General features: G+C 40.1%; 1 protein-coding gene and 1 non-coding gene across 2 annotated transcripts in view; both read left to right on the top strand.

Annotated features, from left to right (window-relative positions):
- Positions 1 to 23,933, top strand: part of c8b (complement component 8, beta polypeptide) — a 54,577-nt gene that overhangs the window by 13,546 nt on the left and 17,098 nt on the right. Inside the window, exons 2-9 of the mRNA XM_058395193.1 lie at positions 6,937 to 7,245; positions 16,681 to 16,820; positions 17,900 to 17,998; positions 19,345 to 19,476; positions 20,286 to 20,405; positions 20,557 to 20,595; positions 22,864 to 22,929; positions 23,093 to 23,152. Coding sequence (XP_058251176.1) covers positions 7,179 to 7,245; positions 16,681 to 16,820; positions 17,900 to 17,998; positions 19,345 to 19,476; positions 20,286 to 20,405; positions 20,557 to 20,595; positions 22,864 to 22,929; positions 23,093 to 23,152 — 723 coding nt within the window. The 5' untranslated portion in view covers positions 6,937 to 7,178. The remainder of the gene's footprint in view (positions 1 to 6,936; positions 7,246 to 16,680; positions 16,821 to 17,899; positions 17,999 to 19,344; positions 19,477 to 20,285; positions 20,406 to 20,556; positions 20,596 to 22,863; positions 22,930 to 23,092; positions 23,153 to 23,933) is intronic.
- On the top strand, positions 15,245 to 15,358 carry trnal-caa (transfer RNA leucine (anticodon CAA)). Its single transcript has 2 exons — positions 15,245 to 15,282; positions 15,313 to 15,358. It is a non-coding gene; the product is annotated as a tRNA-Leu (tRNA).

Below are 23,933 nucleotides of genomic sequence, written 5' to 3'. Positions count from 1 at the left end.
AGGTTGTGTTGAGGTAGAGGTAGAGTTGAGGTAGAGGTTGTGTTGAGGTAGAGGTAGAGGTTGTGTTGAGGTAGAGGTAGAGGTTGTGTTGAGGTAGAGGTTGTGTTGAGGTAGAGGTAGAGGTTGTGTTAAGGTAGAGGTTGTGTTAAGGTAGAGGTAGAGGTTGTGTTAAGGTAGAGGTTGTGTTAAGGTAGAGGTAGAGGTTGTGTTGAGGTAGAGGTTGTGTTAAGGTAGAGGTAGAGGTTGTGTTGAGGTAGAGGTAGAGTTGAGGTAGAGGTTGTGTTGAGGTAGAGGTAGAGGTTGTGTTGAGGTAGAGGTTGTGTTGAGGTAGAGGTAGAGGTTGTGTTGAGGTAGAGGTTGTGTTGAGGTAGAGGTAGAGGTTGTGTTGAGGTAGAGGTAGAGGTTGTGTTGAGGTAGAGGTTGTGTTGAGGTAGATGGTTGTATTTATTCAGGTGAATGCTGAACATCTCCTGTACAGTGAGGTAGTTTTACTGCTTGCTGCAGAGCGACTCGTCTACACTTCCGTTCCTTTCCTGATTTTTCATTCTTTTTTTCCACCCAATTTAAAAGCTCTGCCAGATTTTCTGACTCATGTGCCAGATCCTCTAACAGACTCTGCAGGCTCTGTTTCTGTCTGGAGTGCTGTTCCTTCTTTATTCTTATTTGGGTTTATAGACTTCTGCTGATTTCATCACTCGTGCGTGGACTCAACATTAACTGTGGATGAGTGGATATTAAAAAAAAAAAAAGTTAAAACATTGATAAAAGATTGGATGTTAACCTTTTCTGTTTTAAATCTTTTCAAATCTTTCTAAAAAAATGTGTGGATTTATTATTTATTTATTTTGTGTTCATTTGTTTATATTGTAGACGTCATAATTTCTAAAATTCTAAAAAAAAGTTTTTAAATATTTTTTTCTGTTTTCTTTTCTTTTGTTCTTCTAGCAAATCTATATATCATTACCATACCATGTATCATAGAAATGTCTTCAAATATTAGGTTTTTGTAATGCCCGAGTCCACCCCCACCCCTGCTTCGAGTCAGTTCATGTCACTGAGGTGACACATTGATTACATTTTAATAAACTGTCTGTCTAAACTGATAATAAACATGGAATCACTTCCATGGTATAAAATCAAGCACCTAGGCTCCCAACTTAATGGGAAAAGTTTGAGGATGACCCCTTCCTGTTCCAACATGACTACACACCAGTGTACAAAGCAAGGTCCATAAAGACATGGATGAGTGAGTTTAGTGTGGAGGAACTTGACTGTCCTGAGTCCTGACCTCAACCCCATAGAACACCTTTGGGATGAATTAGAGTGGAGACTGTGAGCCAGACCTTCTCGACCAACATCAGTGCCTGACCTCACAAATGTGCTTCTAGTGGAATGGTCAAAAATTCCTGTAGACACACTTCTAAACCGTGTGGAAAGCCTTCCCAGAAGAGTTGAAGCTGTTATAGCTGCAAGGGGGCGGGGTCAACTCCATATTTACCCCTATGGATTAAGAATGGGACGTCATTAAAGTTGATGTGCATGTAAAGGTAGACGTCCCAAAACTTTTGGCAATCAAGCAGAAGACAGTACAAACAGCACAACTATATTGTTATTACTATATTATAGCATAAATATTGTCCAGATTGAGGTTGGAAGCTTGGTCCAGCACTGAGAGACAGTCAGATTGAAGGTTTCATGACATCATGAGTAAATATCTCAGTTAAAACTGTTGATAAACTCTCTTCACTCATCTTCTTTCTGATTCCCCAAAAACTATATAAGTCCATGTTGTGGCATCGCTCTGTCTTTATCCAGCATTCATAAGTTCCTCTACAACCTCCACTTTTACATTCTTGTTAGCCATAAATATCTCTCCACTGCTCATTTTTTAAAATATATCACAGGGCCACCAGGTGGATCTGGAGAAACGTAACTCCTGGCCTCTGTATGTTACTTCATGGCCACAGAGTTTTGAAAAATAGCCACCATCAGCAGTATCACCTCAGGAGCTTTGTATTTGATTTTTGTTCTCTGAATGGACCTGAAGTTTTAACCATTCATCTCACACACACACACACACACACACACTGATATAATTATCATTAAAAAATACTTTAAAATCTGCTACTCTATGTTGTACAGCTATTTCCATTTGATCTTATTTTGTTTTTAATCTTATTCCAAATATTTTTTTTAAATTGTATCACATTCTATTATTTTTTAATTTTTTATATTTAATTATTTATTATATTTGTAGAACACAGATAGTCATAAAAAGCATTTCACTTCCTGCGTATGAGAGCAATAATATTTGAACAACACAGGATTTTTTGACCCTTTCACACATCATTTATTTTCACACCTGAATGTGGATTCGGTCTAAGCGTTTAGTGAACTCAGAAACTACACTGACCTGTTAGTTCCTCAGGATCTCTTGGTTGCACAATTCCACATGAATATAAACAGTTGTAGAAAGGACATTATTTACATTGACCTTATTTTCTGTCCAGTGTATGAGAATGAGGTTCCCTTCTGAGCCTGGTTCCTCTCAGGGTTTCTTCCTCATATCATCTCAGGGAGTTTTTTCCTCACCACCGTCACCTCAGACTTGCTCATTAGGGATTTCTTTGTTTCTATATTTTATGTCCATTGTTAAAAGCGCTATACAGGAAACTGGTTAAAAAGAGCTACAAAGGTTTACGTTCAATGCTCTCAAGTGATTTGAGGTTGAATTCCATCTCACATGATTTACATTATCCTAAAATATTTATTCAATCCGTGAGAGTTGTTGACACCATGCAGGAAAGGGTTAACTATTTACATCAGTATAGCTACATAGAGCAGTTACTCATCTACACTTTCACTGTCTTATCTCTTTATGTCACGACTCAACTCCAGTGTTCTGAGAATTCTGATCCAGGAAACGTGAAGAACTGAGACTCCACCAGCTGTACCCACTGACCAGAAACTCACGAATCTCTTCCTCGGCTGAACAAACAAATCCGTTTCAGCACACGCTCCTCTCTCCTTTACCTCACCTCGTGTCACCTTTAATTAGAGAGCTTACATCCTTCCTTTCCTCTTTCACGCCCGGAGGATCTGCTGCTCATTGTGCACGACACGTTCGAGCCTCTGGGCCGTCCTTTCATGTCATAGGTTATATAAAGAGCCTCGTTCCTGCTACTTTTTAATGCGTTATTTCAAGAGCTTGCAGAGATTACACTTGAAAAGAAAAAAAAATCCTGCCGGTCAGTTCTTTAGACTGAATCTAGTAAATACACATTACTGTGTTGTATGTCAGAAAAAAACACACTGCTGAAGAGTTCTTTCACACACACACACGTTTTACAATTCAGTCCTAAGGAAAGTGGCTGTTTACTAAAGATTTTTAAAGCTGAAAAAAAAAGAAAAAAGTTATGTCACTTTTTTCCCTCCTTCTGACCAATCAGAGTGCAGCGTTAGTGAGTGAAGTGTGTAAAAAGAGATGCAAAATAATTACACTGTATTTAAAAAACACATTTCACACACACGACTCCGGGACATTTTTTTTCCCACCAGCTTTCGCAAATTGCATCAAGGCATCAATTTTACAATCCAGCACGAGGCTGAAATTCTTGAACACAGAAAAACGAAATGCAGAAACAGGATTGATTATTTGCTTCATTTAATCAACCTCAAGAACGGAAACTGGATAACTGGATAATAGGTTTTTTTTTTGTTTTCTCTAAATTTAAACCGATCAGAAACTGGATAATTGGATGTGCGAAGAGAAATGGGATTATCTTTGCAAAAATAAATAAATAAAAGGCAAAAAACTCCAGCGACTGTTCTGCCAACAGCATGCTTTTGATTGCGAAGAGAAACATGCACCTCTTTTACACTTCTACCCAGGAATCATCCAACTTCCAATCATCCAACTGATGTCTTTATTCTGTGTAAAGTCTAAAAGCGTCGGCCTTTTGATGGATTCAAATCTCGCTCCGACATGTTTGAAGATTTTTAGTCAAAGGGTTCGTATTCCTGTTATTCACAGCTACGTTGATCAATCTTGTTAAGAAGTGATCTGGAGCGCGGTGCGGTGCGACACGGCACGGGCGCTAACACAGATTTTCCCTGACAGACCCTCACGAGAGCTGAACAAACTAGGCCACTGCCACTCATGCACGTCTCACTCCAGCTCTTGCGAACATGAAGAGCAGCAGCTGTCAGGGGTTATCCCACTCCATTTACAGTGCTAATCCCAAAGACAAATGTGTCCCCTCTAGAAATCAGGGCAGACTTGAGCTTCGCTTTAATAATAAGATCAAGAAGCTCATATGTGATTGAGCATAAAAAAAAAAACAGGATCTTGAGTTGTTTTTTTTTTACTTTCCTTGAGGCCTTTGGCAGGCAGGATGCCACTGAAATAAACACACACACACACACACACACACACATATACACACATACAGAGTGAGAGAGGAAGCTGCTTGTTAGCTGTGCACCAAATCATCAGAGACACTGGAGCTGATCAGGGACGCCATGCTGACCTAGTTAGCGCCAGTCGTACATCGCATTAACTCGTTCGTTCACAGAACTCAATAAGCCGTTTGCCGCCTTGATGCTGATGAAAATTACATTACAGAGACTCCATGCCGTTTTCTGACATCCAGCCATCTTAACACGCATGAATATTTCACAGCAGAAATCAGGCGCACGTGGAGACGATATCTAGGTGTTGGTGTAGCACAGGGCTTCAGCGCACAGTTCAGCAGTTCCTCCTCTAGAATACACTGTGATCATGATCAGCAACAAATTGCTTCAAAAGTTCAGTTTTTCAGTGACTGAATAATTCAGGAAAATTGTTCTTTTTAATTCGATTCTGAGGGTTGTCGAGGTGTTTAATTGTTTTGTTCAAATGTACGGCTGTACACATCACCAGTGAAAGAAAAGAAACACTGAGAAGTCTTCATAAGGTTTATTGTTCACACCCAGACCAACAGGGACTACTACGCCATACACTGAAACTCTACAGAGACTCATTTAACTGACTGATTCACTCAAGAGCAAAGGATTCACTGTCAAGCTGAATGAGAGAACAGTGATTCCTGAACAAAATGAACAAAAGATTCAATGATTCAGTCAACGATGAGCTGGGCGAGAGAGGAGTAAATCATGAACGTGAACAAAATGATTCACTGATTCAAGGCATTAATGAGCTGCAAAAAGTGGAGACTTGAGTCATTGATTCACTGATTCGAAGGATGATGAGCTGAAGGAGAGCAAAGTGAATCATGGGCATTACAAAAAGAGTCACTGATTTAAACACTGATGTGCTGAATGAGAGGGAGATGATTCATGGATATCAACTAAATGAGTCACTGATTCAGTCAATTATGAGCTGAATGAGAAAGGAATGAGTCTTAGACATGAAAAAAGAATCACTGATTCAAACACTGATAACCTGAACAAAAAAGTAATGGATCTTAAACATAATGAAAAAAATTCATGGATGCAACTACTGGACATGGCCAAAATGATTCACTGATTTGAACACTGATGAGCTGAACAAAAAAATGAATGAATCTTGGACATGAAGAAAAGAATAACTGATTCAAAAACTGACTGACAGAATGAGTCAATTTCAGTCAAGACCATAAGATACTCACACTGATGAGCTGAATGCAAGATCATGAACATGAACAAAATGATTCACTGATTCAAATACTGTTGAGCTGAATGAAAGAAGAGGGAATCTTAGACATGAAGAAAATGATTCACTGATTCAAATACTGTTGAGCTGAATGAAAGAAGAGGGAATCTTAGACATGAACAAAATGATTCACTGATTCAAATACTGTTGAGCTGAATGAAAGAAGAGGGAATCTTAGACATGAAGAAAATGATTCACTGATTCAGTCAATGATGAGCCCAAATAGATTCACTGATCACTAGGATGTGGTAGCAGCTTCACCGGGATATTGGTAGCTTAGTGGTTAAGGCATTGGACTACTGATTAAATGTTTGTGAGTTAAAATCCAAGCTACACTAAGCTGCCACTGCCACTGTGCCATGTGCCCAATTGCTCACTTGTATAAAATGTAAGTTGAATAAAATGTAATGCCCTGGATAAGGGCGTCTGCCAAATGCCATAAATGTAAATGATCCAATAAAAGATCCACTGAATGCAAGAAGAGTGAATCTCCGTTAAGACCAAAAGAGCTCAGTGGTTCGAACACTGACCTGCTGAAAGAGGAACAGGATATAATGTCATGACTGAAAGGATTTAAGTGGTGTGGAGGTTATTGGTGATGTCACTGACTGTTGTTTTAGGGGCTTTTATTCACAGCTATCACAGGTGTTACTACACCAGTGGATTCTTTCTTTTTCATGACATTCCACACTGTTGTATTTGTAATGGCCAATGCATGCGCAATGGCTTGGTTTCTCCCCAAAACAGCTCACTGTAAAAACAAATGCCATCTTCACAGTTGAAGCCCACAGCTCAATCCAAGCGCAGACGCTCAGAGCTATTCTAACATGACACACCTGTCAATCAGGTGTTCCGATATTTCTGACCATTTAAAAACTGAGAGCTGAAATTCAGATTCATCACTTCATGTTCACCTTTTAATCTCAAACCCAAATGTCTTCAGTGTATCGCAAAAAAATCTATTTCCTTTCTATCCTTTCAAAAAATCCACAGTTTTGAACATCAGACCTGAACTTGATGCTTCATTCAAACTCTCAGAATGTTTCATCAGTTCTTCATCTGTGAGCAAAAACGTGGACAACAAGAATATAACAAGAATCATTTGTGAATAAATTGAGTGGTGAAGGTAAAAAGGAAAAACACTATCCAGCAGTCCTACTCACACTCTGAGTCATCCTCGACAGTCACATCCTGTGATAGCACTGATTCTAAATGTTCTTTTCTGTCTGTCTGTTTGTCCCCAGTGCCTACAGGAAGGTTCTGCTGTGTGATGCTGCGTGAGTCAGAGCTCGGCTTTCTCTCTGTGACAAGGTGTGAGCCACTAGACCTGAACTAAAGGGCTAAAGGGAATCTACAAAAAAAAGAAGAGTTTGTCCTCTCAGGCTGAGAAGAGCGGACGAGCAGAACGAGAGCAGCATGCAGGACCGAGCGTAGCCGAGCTAGGAGACGAATCCATGCAGGACAAGAAGAAGCAGGACTCGGGAGGATGTCGACAGAGGAAGAAACACAAGCAAGCATCAAAGCCAGCGTGAGACGGGAGTCCAGGAGGAAAGGTGTGACCTCTTCTCTGTCTGTTATACAGTAGGGCTTACTCTCATTAGTGCTTTTATGTGAATTTTGATGAGCTGCATTAATGACTCAATGTTAATGATGCTGTAAAGTTTTTCAGAGTTTTAACAAACCACTGAGGAGCAGCTAAGCAGAAATATTCATGGACCAGCCAGAGCTAACTTAGATTGTCCCTTTAAAAGAGTTCACCTGGTCTCAGTCAGTCCTACCTTTTCTTAAGCTGGACCTTAAATATATATCAATTTCTGGTCTATATTAAATTTTAAAACCTTGAATTTAACCACAGTAGTTAATAGGATTAGTCATGTTCTAGATTGCTGTGTGTTTATCAGCCATAAGTATGTGGACACCTGATCATAACAAACATACTGTTCAAACAACATAGAGTGAGTTCCTCTTTATTGTTATAATAAGCTCCTCTCTTCACTTCTGTCAAGGCTTTCCACTAGATGTTGGAGTTCAGCCACGAGAGCATCAGTGAGATCAGACACTAATGTAAGGGTGTTGAGGAGGCTCCAGCTCCAGTTCAGTGTCCAAAAGTGTTCAGCGGGGTTGAGTCAGAGTGAGGGCTGAGTGAGTTCTTCCACTCCAACGTTAACCTCCACACCATGTCTTCATGGAGCTCTGGGATTTGTGCAGGAACAGTTTTGCGCCTAATTCCAGTGAAGGGAAAATATTCATAATGCTACAGTGTACAAAAACATTCTAGAAAGTTCTGTGTCTCCAGCTTTGTGGCAACAGTTTAGGAAGAACTACATATGGGTGTGCTGGTCAGGGGTGCACATACTTTTGGCTGTATGCTGTAATGTGTCAAAAAATAGTATGCTGGAGTGGAGTTCTGGAGCTCTTGATTACATCTCTGAATCTTTAATCTCCACAGAGACGCAGTGGGTTAATTAGAAATCATGATTGACAGAGAATTTGGAACACACAGGTGTGTGGAAACACTGACAGCACCAAATCCAGGGAAAAGCTATCAATTAGCATAACATGCCAGACTCGAACAAGGAACACGACGTCTCATAGCCAAGGGCGCAAACATGATTATAAACTCGCGTGTTTCTGTTAGTCTGGCTAGCACTCGATTAACTAGCATCATGGGACTGGTCAGCATGTTGCAGTGCTTACTTGCCCGGGAGGCTTGCTAATGAAGTTTTGATTATTTTCTCCACGCCCAAATCAATGAATTGAAGTAAAAGAACCAGGGGAGTGAGATGAAAAAGGGAATATGTAGTTGATTAAATAACAGACGCCCTGGATCATAGTTATTACAGTGCAAGCTGCTAGAATGAGGTGCTGGTCTCGACAATCTCACTGTGAATCAGCAGACCATAAACGTCTGAAGAGAAAAAGTACGAGAATTACTTCAGGGTTTATGAGTATCTACGTGTGTCCGTGTGCGATTCAGGTGCCCTTCTATCATAGTTTGCTGAGTCACCGGGCCGTATCAGGATTGAAACTGGAATTGAATTGATTCAGAGAGAGAAAAGGATCAAGGATGACCATCTACCTCACACTACCACACGCTCCTGTACTCTGGAGTGAATAACAGCACTTCAGCGAGCAGTAAATCCTCAGAGGGCTGCTTCTGCGCTTCCCGGTTCCACCAGGGCTGTTTTACGTCTGCTGTCTGGTCCCTGCGCTGGCCGTGGGAAGACCATCGATCTGAGGAAAGCTATTACTCATGCAGGTGCTCGGCTTTGCACAGTGAAGCCGAAGTGTAGCAGAGAGCGTGAAGATCATGCTAATCAGCTCTGTTAAAGGAACAAGAGACACGTATTACTTTCAGAAGAGCTCTTCACATCTGATGTGAAATCATTTAGCAGAACAGAGACTCACTGCAGGATTTGGTGGTCACTGAGTAAAAGGACAGTCAGTAAATCTAAAGCAAAGGCTAATGTAAGAAGTCCCAGTTATGTAAAAGCCTTTATTAGGGTTTTGAGTGCTGAATGGGTAGCGAGAGGAGACAAAGTGAGAGACATGCTGTCTGAACATTACACGCTCTCTGACAATTAGCATCATCTTTAGCCTTTCCTCACTGACAGTGTGATGTAAGGGCTAGCTGCATTAGCCCTTAGACTTCAGCTTCATGGCTACACAATAATGACTGGAATAGTATGTGTTTATTTATTTTTTATATAATTTAATTAGCATCTTGATACAAAATCAGTGATTAGATTTATAAAAGAATCTCATTTATAAATCTGGGGCAACCAAGCTGCTTCAGGGTGTGATTAATTAAGATGAATTGCAATAAGATGACAGATACAGTGGCTACGCGTCCTATACGGAGGCTGACAGATACAGAGGCCACACCTCCTTTACTCAGACTGACAGATACAGAGACCACACCTCCTTCACTCAGACTGACAGATACAGAGGGCACACCTCCTTCACTCAGACTGACAGATACAGAGGCCACACCTCCTTCACCGAGGCTGACAGATACAGAGGCCATGCCTCTTTCTCTGAGGCTGTTAGACACAGAGGCCACGCCTCCTTCACTCAGACTGACAGATACAGAGACCACACCTCCTTCACTCAGACTGACAGATACAGAGGCCACACCTCCTTCACCGAGGCTGACAGATACAGAGGCCATGCCTCTTTCTCTGAGGCTGTTAGACACAGAGGCCACGCCTCCTTCACTCAGACTGACAGATACAGAGACCACACCTCCTTCACTCAGACTGACAGATACAGAGACCACACCTCCTTCACTCAGACTGACAGATACAGAGGCCACACCACTTTCAGTGAGGCTGACAAACACTTAAACCACGCCTCCATCACTGAAGCTGACAGATACAGAGGCCACACCTTCACTGGGACTGCCAAGTACAGAGGCCATGCCTACTTCTATAAGTTTGACAGGTGCAGAGGCCACACCTCTTTTGCTGAGGCTGACAGGTACAGACGCCACGCCTCCTTCACTCAGACTGACAGATACAGAAGCCATGGCTCCATGACTGAAGCTGACATATACAGAGGCCACACCTTCACTGAGACTGTCAAGTATAAAGGCCACATCTCTTTTGCTGAGGCTGACAGGTACAGAGGCCATGCCTCCTTCTCTCACACTGACAGATGTAGAGGCCACACCTACTTCACTCACACTGACAGATACAGAGGCCACACCTTCTTCTTTGAAACTGTCAAAAAGGAGTCCACCTCTCCTTCTTTAGGACTGTTAGGTACAGAGGCCACCTGTCTACCAAACAGGAAGGTAGGAACACCAACTGAGCAGACGCTAACATGCTCTGATTTAATGTTTGTGCATGGTTTGATGTCCCCGAGCTGTGCACTGAGCAGTCAGTGTGTACCTGCATGTGCTGCTCTCTCTGCCCACTATAGGAAATGCCTCTCATCCATGAATGCCTTCCATCTCCATAGCAACTGTTGCTCTCTGACAGGAACCCATGAAAAAGATGACTCAGACTTACCACACAAACACATTCAGCATCAAAAACACGACTTGATGCTGAACAACATAGAGGCATCTGAATGCTGTGCTGGAAGCGTGCACTAAACAATCATTTCTCAGTGTGTTTCAGTGTGAATAGCTTTTCTCTTCATGTATAAACATTAGCAGGAACTGTAAACACACAGTGAAGCCAGATGGCTGATGCAGATGTACTTTTGACTGGAATGCTTTCATTTTCCTAGCAGCTGTTAAATCATCTTCACACTAAAGGAGCTCACCAGATTACATTTCATCAGCTTGCACCATGACTACTTGGGTGTGTTAATGCAGTGTTGAATGCATTCTTGGTGTGTTCTTCACCTTGCTCTGGTTCTTCAGGCAGGTGAGAACACAGCAGACATCCTGAGAGAGTCTGTACACTGGTCTCAGTCCACCTCCAAGTGACCTCTAGGGTGGTTTGATTGCAGAGAGAAAATGATTCGTGGGATTGTGGGATTATTATGTAGACATGAGTTACAAAAGTGAGCTGTAGCACTGCAGAAATGTCTTGTGTTCTTAAGATATATAATATATATATATATATATATATATATATATATATATATATATATATATATATATATATAATATATATATATATATATATATGTATGTTAGGAAGCTAGGAAACAAATTGAACTGCGTTGAATTACTGGCTTATAAATTTAGTACAAAATATTAACATCAATTCAGCTTCTTCTAAACAGTTTGCAAGTAATAAATTATGTCACATATATTTTTTTATATAAATATCTTCTTATTTATATCCACAATATATGACATAATCATCAGGAAATTTTTAATATTTAATCAACTTAAAATCAAAAATCAAAAATTAATTTAAATTTAAATTTTTACCTAATGATAAATGTATGGCTAATGTTTTAATAATATAAAAAATAAATATCGTAAGAAATTCATTTTTTATTAGATTAAAGCACAAACATATCAAATATCATAGAAATGTCTGAGAATCATGATGTGATAGTTCTGTAAAAAGTTCTGTAAAGTAATATAAATGAGCGATTATTTGTTCTAATTTTTTGTTTAGTCTAATAAATGAAGATTTTCTGCAGCAAAACTGCACCAGTGAATCAGTTATAATGAGTCTGAATCAAAGTGAAATTGATTCTTTTAGTTTGTTTGAGATTTGGTTTGATTTCATATTGAACACAATTAAAAGAAGAGATGAGTTTATAGAAATATATAAATTCCAAATAAAAAAAAGGGCAACTATGTAAGCAGGACCTTATAAATGAGCAGCTTCTGAATATGAGTATCAGAGACATTATAGCTTTAACTTGAAGTCTTGAATTGTTCAGTGATCTCCATCTTTCAGGTTTCTATGTAGATAGGATTGTGTCATTACATAGCACCCCTAGTCTCTGTGGTTTACAGGAAGTCCAGAACAAGAGTGATGGCTGAGAAAGTTCCACATCTCTCATCCTCCTGGTCTGGGTTTTCTCTCAGGCTGTAGTTATGTCTGGTGAAGCGCCGATGCTGGATGAATTCCCCGCTCACACGTGTAACACACTCTTACTGTTTGGAAACAGAAACATCAGAGGGCCGTGCTGCTAATTAGGGTGAGAAGGTGACACTAATGTATTCCACGCTGGACATTTGGGCAGCATAATGAGCAGACAGGCGTCCACTCTGCTTCTCCCTGGCATGAGAAAAGAGCTGCTCATTATGTCTGGGTGGAGTTCTGGCTTTTCCCTAGGCTCAGGATCTTTTTGATGGAAACGAAGGAGATCATTTATGATGTGTTTTTGCATCTTTGTATACCTCCAACTGACAAACACTTGTAATTCATAACAATGCATACAGGCGACTTCTTCGCTGTACAGTTCTGTTGATTCACCTCAGAGGTCAATGAGCTCCAGTGCCAGAGCTTGTCCTCCTGAACCGAGTCGCCTCATGCCAAACTCTGCTATCCGGAGGGCTACTTGCTCATTCCCGCCCATCTGCTGCCATCTGTCCGGTTCTCCTGCCGTCACGGTGCTGCTGTCTCATTTGAAGTTGGCCAGCATTCTTCATGTAATAGGGTGATGGGATTTTCTCAGTGGGAGCTGGATTCAACCCAGTAGAAGCAGATCATTGCTCATTTTCTCTTTTCAACGGCTCGAAATAAAATCCATCAGGAGCTCTGTGGTAAACATATGGAGTTCCGCTGTTTATATTATCAAAGTTAAAATGAATGAAAATGAAAAGGCGAAGCATCATCACATGCTTTAATGGATCATTCGCTTTGCTCAGAGAACTGAGAACGGTACTTAGAGTACAGAGATATGCTGAGATGCTGAATGCGCTGATTTAGGTTCGATATTTTATTGACCCATTAAGTCTTGGCTTGCCCTGACAGGAAGCTCCCATCCTACTTTCTTCCTTTAAATCACTACACTATCAAGAAGGTTATACAGGAAGCTGCAAATGATGACAAATCACGTTTAATGTTGCAATTGAGCGCAGAATCCATTAACACTGGATTCTTTTTTCCCGGAGGATTTTTCTTGTTGTTGTTGATGTTGTTTCTGGTTCATTTAATCACGTACAAGTGTGAACTAAACAAAAATATCAAGATTGACAGTCCTACTCAGATTAATACCACTGTAATAATACTACTGTTACTGATTAAAAAAGCACAATATATCTGATTGTGTACATCGGTTCCACCTGATTGAATTAAGAGACATTAACTCAGTTTGTTTTTGTTCATCCAGTGTGAGTTTCAAAAGAATGAAATAAAAACCCCAAGCACAGACCTGAGCTGAGTATCAAATCCACAATGCTGGAGTTTCACTACAGCTACATTACCACTGCTCTATTCAACTATATATGAACCCCTTCATGAGATTTCACACTGTAACTAGTTTACATTCATGCTATGTGACTCGATCACGCTTACTCTAAATGACGCAGAGTTTTGGAAAAGATAAGGAAAACACAAACCATGGTCAAGAGACAGCAAGAAACAGGCAAACAGAATTAAAACCAATGACTAGACCAGGGTGGCGGAGAGAAAACTCAGAGCTCAGAACTCAGAACTTTCACTGTGTAAATACAGACATAGCTTTTGACGTTAAGTCACTGAGTCATGCTGCCATTCGGAGCTGATACACAATAATTCTAAGTGTGTTTAAATTCAGTAGTGGAAACCAAACTACAGGAGAGTTCATATAAGATATTCTTGTTCGGTTCACATTCTAGAGATAAATGTCTCCCTAAAGCGATACAGCAATAAAAATTCTATCTGAAATGAGCGCTATTAGTTTTAAAGAATGTACCTGGACACCCGACTCGGGTCAGGTCAGTTTTCTATACTTGATGTTTCTTTACTTCTTTAATGTTCTTCTTGGGTTAGAATAGCCAGTTTTTTTTTCTCCAATATTTGTAACATTCATTTTTATTATCCTCTTATCTTATTTCCTCTCCATCTGCACACACACTCACACGTCCACTACCTGGAGCATCTCCATGCGTGTTAAACGTGTTTTTTATGTACGTCTTTATTGTACATATAAATCTGATTAGCATCCATTACGGTAAATTTAACGAATGTTTTATTGCTGTATTGCTTTAAGACTTTTATCTCAATAAAGTAAACAGAACAGAAAGGTTCAGTCATCCTGCTTCCTTTTTAATATCAAAGCTCAGAAGACACCCAGTTTAGCAGATTAAGGTTTTAATATCCGTATCAACACCCCTGTGACGCAGTTCAGCAGCAGGTTATTGTTGTTTTGGACGGGTTTTTTTTTTTATTAATAATGGTTCTGATTGCTGCCTGAAGTTCTTTTAAGTGGTATGAGATGGCCTGCAGTTAGATTGGGATTAAACCCCAGAGCTCTGTGATGTCTGATTGATTTATATTACTCTGCTCACTGAGCCTTAATGTTGGATGGAGACTAACAGAGCATGAAAGGGCCTCGATGCCATATGTTCCATCTGAGTTTTCACATCCTGCTGATGAGACGCTGGACTTTTCACAGCTAATCGGATGTGTTACGGTTAACTGTTCCTTGTTTCTATCAGAGTAACTGATCCAGATGCTGGTGTGTGGGACAGTACCTGTGTGAGGTATTTCATTTGGGCTGAGTGGCTTTGAAAAGTCTGAAGAACAGAACTTCATCTGTAAAAGCAGTAACAATAATCCAGGACCTTAATTAGGTTTATACTTAAACTGCTAAGTCTGAAATGCTGTGTTTTATTCCACAAGAGAGAGAAAAAGAGGGAAGGTTTAGCAGTTTATAGCTGCTGTATAATGTAAATAAAAAGACTGAAATGACAGCAATAACTAATTGGTCTCATTATTAATTGTAACTTAGAACCGATAAAATGCACAACAAATTTGTTTCATTTTTAAATTTTCACACCTCCATGGTTGGGGGTTCAATTCCTGCCTGTGGGTTCTCTAGCTTGATTGTACTCTGTGATTGGTTGGTAGCTAGTCCTGAGTTTCCTAATAGACTTTAGAGTTCCCAAGACCTTGTGTAGGATAGATGAATAGGCTGCCCCAGGGTTGTGTCAGGATGGCCGAGCGGTCTAAGGCGCCAGACTCAAGGTTCAAACCTTCCACCACATGTAAGGGGGATTCTGGTCTCTGAATAGAGGCGTGGGTTCGAATCCCACTTCTGACATGAAAAGTTTTTAGTGGGGATGTAGTGATTAAGGGTCTGGGTTGTAGTTTGGGGTTCAAGCAACATCACCACCACTGTTTGGCAACTGAACAAGGCCCTTAACCCTGTCTGCTCCAGGGGTGCTGCATTATATCTGCATAGATGGATGTGTGGATGGATGGATAAATGGATAGATGGATGGATGGCTGTTGGCTGTAGTAAGAGGAACAAAAGAATCCATTTCAGTGTTGTAACATTTCCTCTGCTTCTGGTTGTTAATTATTTTCTTTGTCTTTGTATTTTAAGTGTTTTAATAAGGGAAAAAATAAACAATGGTGAGGTACATATACTTAAATTTGTACAGGATGTGGAGAATAATCATTTAGATGAAGGCATTTGTGCAAACAACTTCCAGTTCAGACAGGAATTAGCTGAGCAGATGAGGGTCTTGCTGAAGGATTCACGCTCCTTTCCTCATCTCCTTCAGCTTATGACCAGGATATTTAGCATTCAGTAATCTAGCAGATCAACAATCATGCTGATCAGCTCAGGACTAAGTGCTTTGCTCAAGGACCAAACATTGACAGGTTGCCGGTGCCAAGATCCAAATTCTCTCAGCAGTGCAGACCGCTTATCGACTGATGCACTGCTGGAGATCATTCCTCTTACAAGATGGAGACTTGCTCCTGGCTGCTCTTTCATTAACCTGGTTAATGCTGTCACTGTTACAGCAAGGAACTCACTGTTCTGATCAGAAGTCCTGCATTCTTCGAAGATTCTGCTGGAGTTTATATGGCAGTTACTGTATATACAATATCATGCCATTACAAAGTATGAAGTATTTTAAATGCTTGCTTGCAGATTTATTTTTTCTTTCTTTTGGACTATATTTAAAACCTTCTGTACACGATGGCTCATTTTTCTGTTTACAGGATGAGACACATCATCATTTTTATCCATTTATAGCTATCCATAAATGTATTATAACATCAGCTAAAAAACAGCTGTTCACTCTCCAGCTGAAAAAGTCAAATAAACTCATTTGTCCTGAAGAAAACTTATTGTTACAGCTTTACCTCTGTCTCTTATAAAGTGCTGACACTGGAGAATCCTTGCATAAATGTTCTCAAAAAATAGAAAACATCACCATATCAACATTTCCATTTATGTACAGGTCCCTGTGAGTGAGCTGTTACTATAACGTATTGAAATATTTACTGTCAGAAAATAAATAATAATAAAAATTAATCAGAATCCAAAATTCAGCAGCGTTGTGGTGTAAAAGTTACTTCATTTAACCTACTGTATGAACCTCTCTCTCTCTCTCTCTCTCTCTCTCTCAGGTCAGAACCGGAGCGAGCAGGCTCTGATAAAGCGTTTCCGTGGCGATGGGGTGCGCTACAAAGCCAAGCTGATTGGGATTGACGACGTGTCTGCGGCACGTGGAGATAAACTCTGCCAGGACTCCATGATGAAGCTGAAGGTACGGCTCGCTGAATGGAACAGTTTCCCTCTCATTTTAACACCAGACACGTTCAAATGCAAGTTAGAATTAAAACCCTCTCCAGGTCATAACTTTAATTCTTCCTCTTTGATGATCCCCTACAGACCGAAAGTATACCGTCTCTAAATTTCACGTCGCCGTTACAGAAGAGCCGTTGTGCTCTGAGAGAGAGCTTTGACATTTAAGTGAGTGCTTGATAGTGCCTACGCCACATCCCGCCCTCAGAACCATGCTGTTAATGGATGTGCTGGTGTGGAAAGAGCTGCTAGTACAATAGCGCTGATCCACGGGCGGTCCGTCAGCCGACGTCTGAAATGAATTCTTGCATGCTTTGTTCCTCTGTCAGACTTCAGCCATGCTCTGACAGGTCAGCTCATTAACGACAGCTTCGCTTGATCATGTACACACACACCCCACGGATCTAGTGTGTCTGTGTGAGTGCTGTTTTTTTTTTTTTTTTTTCTTTGGCGTGGGATGTGCTGGAAGTTTGAAAACATTCAAGATTTTTTTTTTGCTTCTGAATGACCTGTTGCTATTTTTATACCACAAAATTATTCATTTTTTTTTTGTGGCGCTGATGTTTCACAGAATAGCGTCAACTTTGAATTGTCTAGCTGATAAGCTAATAACCACTGTTGCGCTTTTGGGAAGCAGAGCTGCCAATTTACAGGAAATACTAGAGGCAGAGTGGAATGTGTGATGTGTAAGTTAAGCAGGAAGTTATACCTCACTAATGAGCAGGAGGAGAGGCTGGTGTCAATGTGCTAGCAGGGCTCGGTCTTTAAAAGATTAAAAGACACACATCGGGTTCTTCAGCTTATAGGAAACTTTACTGGTGTTCAGAGGCACCATGGTATAAAGCCAGGAGAGCCTATCTCCCTGTCTGTCTTTCTGCCTTCAAGTGAGTGTGTGATAGTTTGCCCCACGAGACCTCAACCTCAACATAATAGATACTCAGGCTATACATTTAACTTCACAACCAACCATCACTGCTAACTTTCCTTTTTCTTACCATTCTTACTTTATCCTCCCTCTTTTTTTTTACTCTCCTGTCACAGGGTATCGCTGCTTCAGCTCGATCCAAAGGAGAACACAAGCAGCGGGTTTTCTTAACCGTCTCCTTCAACGGCATTAAGATCTATGACGAGAGATCTGGGGTGAGTCTGGACTGCTTTCACACCGACTGTCATGATTATTCGTTTCTGTCCCAAATCACACATAACATTTCAACATAAAGGGATTATGGTTTATCATCATTTTTTAAACATTTTTTAGAGCTAGGTGCGTTCTGGCTACTGCACTGAGTTAAAGCTGAGTCACTGCTACTGCTTAACTTTATTTATAAGTAGTGTTTGTTGACCTCAAAATTGATATGAGTCTTGCATTTTTTTTAATGTTAAAACACATTAAATCAGAGTGAAAATTACTCATTCTGTCAGAAAATCACATGGTGCCAATTGTAAAGTTAACCCGCTGCGTCTATTATTTTCAAACTGTTGCTATGGTTACTTAAATAGCAGTTAAACCTAACACAAATAAAAACGCAATATACAGAACGGGGAAGGAAGCAGAACATGAAAGACATAGATTCGTTACTGATAGCGGTCCCTTCCCCTTTCTGCTAACTTTATCTCCATAAATGATGACCTGTGGATTTGTGAACCTGTCTATCGAGCCAAGAAGAAGGCGGGGCTATGGGCTCTGCTTTGTAGTATTCAGTATTTAGCTGAATCTGTTCTATTTTGTATTTAGCTGAATATTTATATAGAATTGCTTTAACCCTTTATACCAGTACACCGGCAGAATGAAAATGGACCATTGGGGTATTTTCAATCAGTATAAACAAATGAATGATTTTGTCTGTCTGTTAGCTTTTACTGTGAGTCATTTTTCGGCCTCTGGGAAAAAGAGGTTATACAATGAACTATATATATTTTTGCATAACCTTTTTATTATCTAACAACATTTTTAGGAGATGTGGATAAAAATCTTGGCTGATTGAACAATGTTGTGGTGGTAACATTAGGAGTTACTTGAAAAAATGAAGCAGCAGTAATTCCCTGAAGATGAGGTAGACTTCTGTCTGGTCTGCTAGGGTTAATAAAACTTAATTAAACCCCACATGGATATGATCATGAATTATGTATGAGATATAGTCCTGCCTAAAGAAAAAGTGTTTAGAAACACCTCGTTTAAGCTTTAAAATATTAATCTGAATTTGAAGCTCGCTGGACTGAGTCCAATTTCATTAACAGTAATGATGGCTTCCCTCGCTAGGACGAGTCTCTTAGCATGATGTACTGTGCTCCTTCTCCAGGCTGACAGCCACATAGCTCAGTCCTGCTCACATCCTCATTAATCACAGTTAATTAGCCCAAACGCCAGCTTTTTTTTTCTCTGTTAAGTGTTAGCCATCATTATAGTCATCAGTAAGGAGACTCTTTTAATGCTGGTCATTTCGTTGTGAATAATCAGCGTAAAGGACAGTTTCAACTTTCCACAGGTATTACAGCATCACCATTCTGTGCATGAAATCTCCTACATCGCCAAAGATACCAGAGACCACCGTGCCTTCGGCTACGTCTGCGGGAAAGAAGGAAACCACAAGTTTGTGGCCATCAAGACAGTACATTCAGTGAGACATCATATTTTATTTTACTTTCACATAAAATATATGAATGTGGAATGTTCATTTTTTAAGGTGGATTTTAAGGTGGAATTCAGCCACTGGTGTTCCATTTGGGTTTAAGTTTTTTTTGGACCATGTCTTGAGTCATAGAAAAAAGACAGGTATGTTTTTTTGCCTGTTATTGGTGCATTGCATACTCGAATATCTGTGTTTTTAGATGTTTATTATAGTTTAAGTCATACAGTACCATAGATCTTCAGGGTGGCTAACAGCAACTGTATCTCATCATACCAGCGCACCTTTGATTCTTTTCAGTAAAACACGGTTTTATTCTTTACATTATTTTCTTTATTCTGTTTAAAGGCAATGCATAAAACATAACGTCGCTTCCTATGAGCCAACTAGCTGGCGCATTCAATGGATTAGAAAATATTTTCTGTCAAGTCTATTTTTAATAAAAGCCTTTCTTTCTGAGAGGCTTTGAAAAGGAAGCAGGTGAAACAAAACAAAAAAAAAAATCCCCAGGCACATCTCAACATGATATAGATTGAAAATGATTTTACGGGTGACTCTTCCAGATGAATAATTAAACAGAATAAAGCCACGGATGACATTTAGCCTTGAATTAATTGGCTGGAAAAAGAATAAAAGATCGAATAAGAACTTGTTAAAGACTTTTACAGAATAAAAGATGTACGGATTTCTGAGGTGTACAAATGGTAGTTAACAGGGAAAAAAAATCCAGAAAACCATAACATTTAAAGACAGTCCCTTCTACATGATGCTCATATCCATGTTCTGCTTCTTTTTGGTAGGCAGAGCCTTTAATTCTGGAGCTGCGCGACCTCTTTACACTCATCTACGACCTGAGGCAGAGGGATGAAGGGGAGAAGAAGGCACAAAAAGTAAAGCACTGCGAGCAGGCTGTTTATCAGGTGCAGACAAAGCATTTCATTTACAGAGTGCTTCACTTATCCATGATAATAATGGCTAGAAAAACCTTAAATGTCAATTAGTATAACAGTATAAATGTTCTTGAAGCTTGTGCCTTTAGAATCCACCTTCTTACCCCAATGTGTTTCACAGACGATCCTCGAGGATGACACTGATGACCCTGTGTATCAGGTAAGAGCAGTCTTTTGCTACATAGCTTAAGATTACATATATCTGAATCAGACACACCTAACTGCAGTACTGCACAGTTCAGTGTTTTCCCTAACAATTCATCATGAGAGCCAAAACACTGCAGTGGTGTGCTCTTCCATGACTGGAGCTGGTTCCCTTCAATGTCACCAATTTTCATGCTTTGCTTTTAGAAGTCCACCATTCCACTATATATTTATTAGAAATAAATTGAGTAGCAGAATTTTGCTGACACGTTATATAGATTATACATTCTTTTTGGTATAAGCTGGAAAGTGTAAGAGTCAGCCAATGCACTTTTACCTTTACTCTCGAAACCCCAAAGTGAATACAGATAGCCATGACTTCATTTTCTTACCTTAAATGTAGTTTTTATAGACACTCTGAAAATAGTAGTTTCTCTCGAGAAATATCCTATTTATCTGCCAGTTTAAGGTCCATTTATTAAAAGAATATAATAAGAAATCATTTCTTATTTGCCATTATTTTAGTTGCCTCCTATAAAAAGAATAGTGCCACTTATAATACAAGTATAGAGACTATAGAGAAGTCAATTGTCCTAGGACTTTTCTGGTCCCCATAGTATTGTGCTTCTGCCAGCCAGAGATAACACTTCTTTGGCAGCCAGTTCAATTCTGAACAGGGCCTCCAGCACTGGATTATAAGGAGTACAAGGTGTTTGGCCCAGCACTCTGTACAGCCTACCATGTCATCTACATATGCTGTAGCATAGTGCTGGTGGGGCCTCAGGACAAAGTTCCAGAGTTTTTGCAAGATCACAGCATGGAGGGTAAAATGGATAGTCTGGTACAGCTCCAGACTTCTGCTCGTCTTCTTGCTGACTTCTCTGGGATGAATCAAGAGCTAGAGACACAGCCTGGTTCTGACTAGGTATTTACTTTGCCAAATCCAGCAATTCTTGGGGCTTCAGGGTGTAAGCGACAAGAAGGCTGAAAAGACCTGGGGTACCTCCCTGACCACAAGCAGCACATAGGAGCAGCCACTATCCATTATAAAGTTTTGAGTGATACATTAGACAAGCATATCCAGCTTGTGTAGAGCAGTTTTACATGGAGGAGCCCTATAGGTCAGCCAGCAGAGGGGGAGCCTTAACTCCTTGTATTTGGAGGAGGCCCCTATCAAGGAAACAACTTCAGGATACCATGTAGCATAGACCACTACCACCATGATATATACTCATGTCCCTGTTATCAACTCCTAAGCTACTGGGAAAAGCCCAAGCAGAGCTGGCATTGGTGGACATTATGGGGTTTTGGTGATCTCACACTGGGGGTTTTCAGAAAGGTTATACATCAACATCCGCTACCTAGGAGTGGTATACATTTAAGATGCCTGGCCTTTCAAAATTTATAAACAACATATGAACAGTACTTTGATTTGAATCCCTTAAAATAAAATAGCCTGCTTTTATACTTTGGGCCACACTTCCTACCCGTTCCTGCTCACATGATACCACTAGCACTGTTTTTTGCTATTTTTTTAATCCCCTAATTCCCACTCTTACCCCTATCATATCAAAACTACCAATGCAGAAAGGTGAGTGCTAACATGTGACATCAGCCAGCTGCATCTCTTCAAACTGCTTTGATTTTGCTTTCTTGGACAACTGGCCATGAAAGCCTGTGTCATTGATTGGATTGGAACCATGTTACATTTTTATTGATAAAGGTGCTGCATGCAGCGTGAGAAACCACTTAAGCAAATATGGTTAAAATGTTGAAAATAATAACTTAAAAACAAGTGGTAGTTTTAAGCTTTCTGAGCTGAGTCTTTATGCCTGTAGGTAATCTCCAGTCTGATGATTTGCCGTCTGCTAAATAATAGGCATAAATGCATGTGAATGGCTGCACCAAGCTGCTACAGAAATCCTAATGGTTCATGATTTTAATGAGTTCATGTCTGAATCACAGACATTTTTTTTAACCTTATATAATTATTGACTGTAATATTTTTCAACTATTCCATTTGGCCACTAAAAAATATCATGCTGGGTCTGCCAACTGACAAACCTTGGTCAACTATATTTAGCGTCTGAGGTCAGATTTATGCTCATGGATGAAGTGTCCCTTTATAACTATTATAAAACCATGTTCATGGCAGTGAAGTGCTTTTCTTGTGGCAGACCCAAAGGTTCTTTATGTCGGCTTATGCATTCCCAGTGCTAACGTCTACCTGTGTGGCCCCACCCACTCTTCTCTTCTTCTCTCATTCTCTATCTTCTTGTCGTAGTACATTGTATTTGAAGCTGGACACGAGCCACTCCATGGCCCCCAATCAGAGGAGAGCATTTATCAGGTATTACGCCAAATCCCACCCCCTTTTCTCCTGCTTAGCCTCATTTTCAAGTCATTGGTGTTGGGGAGGACTCTAATGTACTGTAGTGAGGCAGATTGTAAAATCTAACATGATAAAAAATAAAGACAGAGTTGTGGATTAATTGATCTGTTGTGACTTTTAGGTCCCAACGAGCCAGCAGAAAGAAGGAGTCTATGATGTTCCAAAACGCCATTTTATGACTGTAGGTGCTTGTATTCTATCCCCAGTCTTCCCCATTTCTAAAGTCCCTCCAACAAACCTCTCTCCAATGATCTTGGCTGTAACTGAACACTCTTTCAGTTCCAGAAGAACATAATCTAATCTTTCAGAGTTCAGTCCAATGCAGACTACAGCACTGCAGAATAACAGATTTTTCCCTCAGTCGTGGCAAACTCAATCTCTCTCACCAGCTCAACTGAATTATTGATTTAACTCTAGTGTCAAGCTCTTCATGTTTGGCTCCCAAGAGTTTAGATAAGGGAAAACGCTAAACTGTGTGCTGCTGTGGTCCTCCAGGACTGCACATTCATTACACTGCCTTCCTATCTCAAAGACTTGCAGTAAAGAGATGAACTGACTTTTAGTTCTTTTTATTTATTTCCATTACTGGTTTCAAGAGAGGTTTGGTGTTGGGACTCTGCCTCTTTGTAGTTGCATTGCATGCTATCAGCTGTGGTTTTTCATTTAAATCACCATTTAAAAATGTCCCTCATAAAGTCTTCCATCGTATCCAGTTTTCCAAAACCATTAATCTGTCACTATCTCCATTTCACACAGTGTTACTGCTTGCATGTTCATACAGTTGGAACTTTTTGAGAGATTGGAATTTCCAAAAGTACATAATTTCCCTCCTTCCATCACTTGCCATCACTAAAACTCATATCGCAATATATCAGTTCTTGTATCAAAAAGTTGCAGGTCCCTGAGCAGAGAGGATTATGAATCAGGGATGGACAAGTCGCTAGCAATTTTTCGTTCATCAC

Source organism: Hemibagrus wyckioides, linkage group LG07 (genome assembly GCF_019097595.1).
Source record: "Hemibagrus wyckioides isolate EC202008001 linkage group LG07, SWU_Hwy_1.0, whole genome shotgun sequence".
In the NCBI taxonomy this organism is placed as follows: domain Eukaryota; kingdom Metazoa; phylum Chordata; class Actinopteri; order Siluriformes; family Bagridae; genus Hemibagrus; species Hemibagrus wyckioides.
This window is presented reverse-complemented; position numbering and strand designations above follow the sequence as displayed.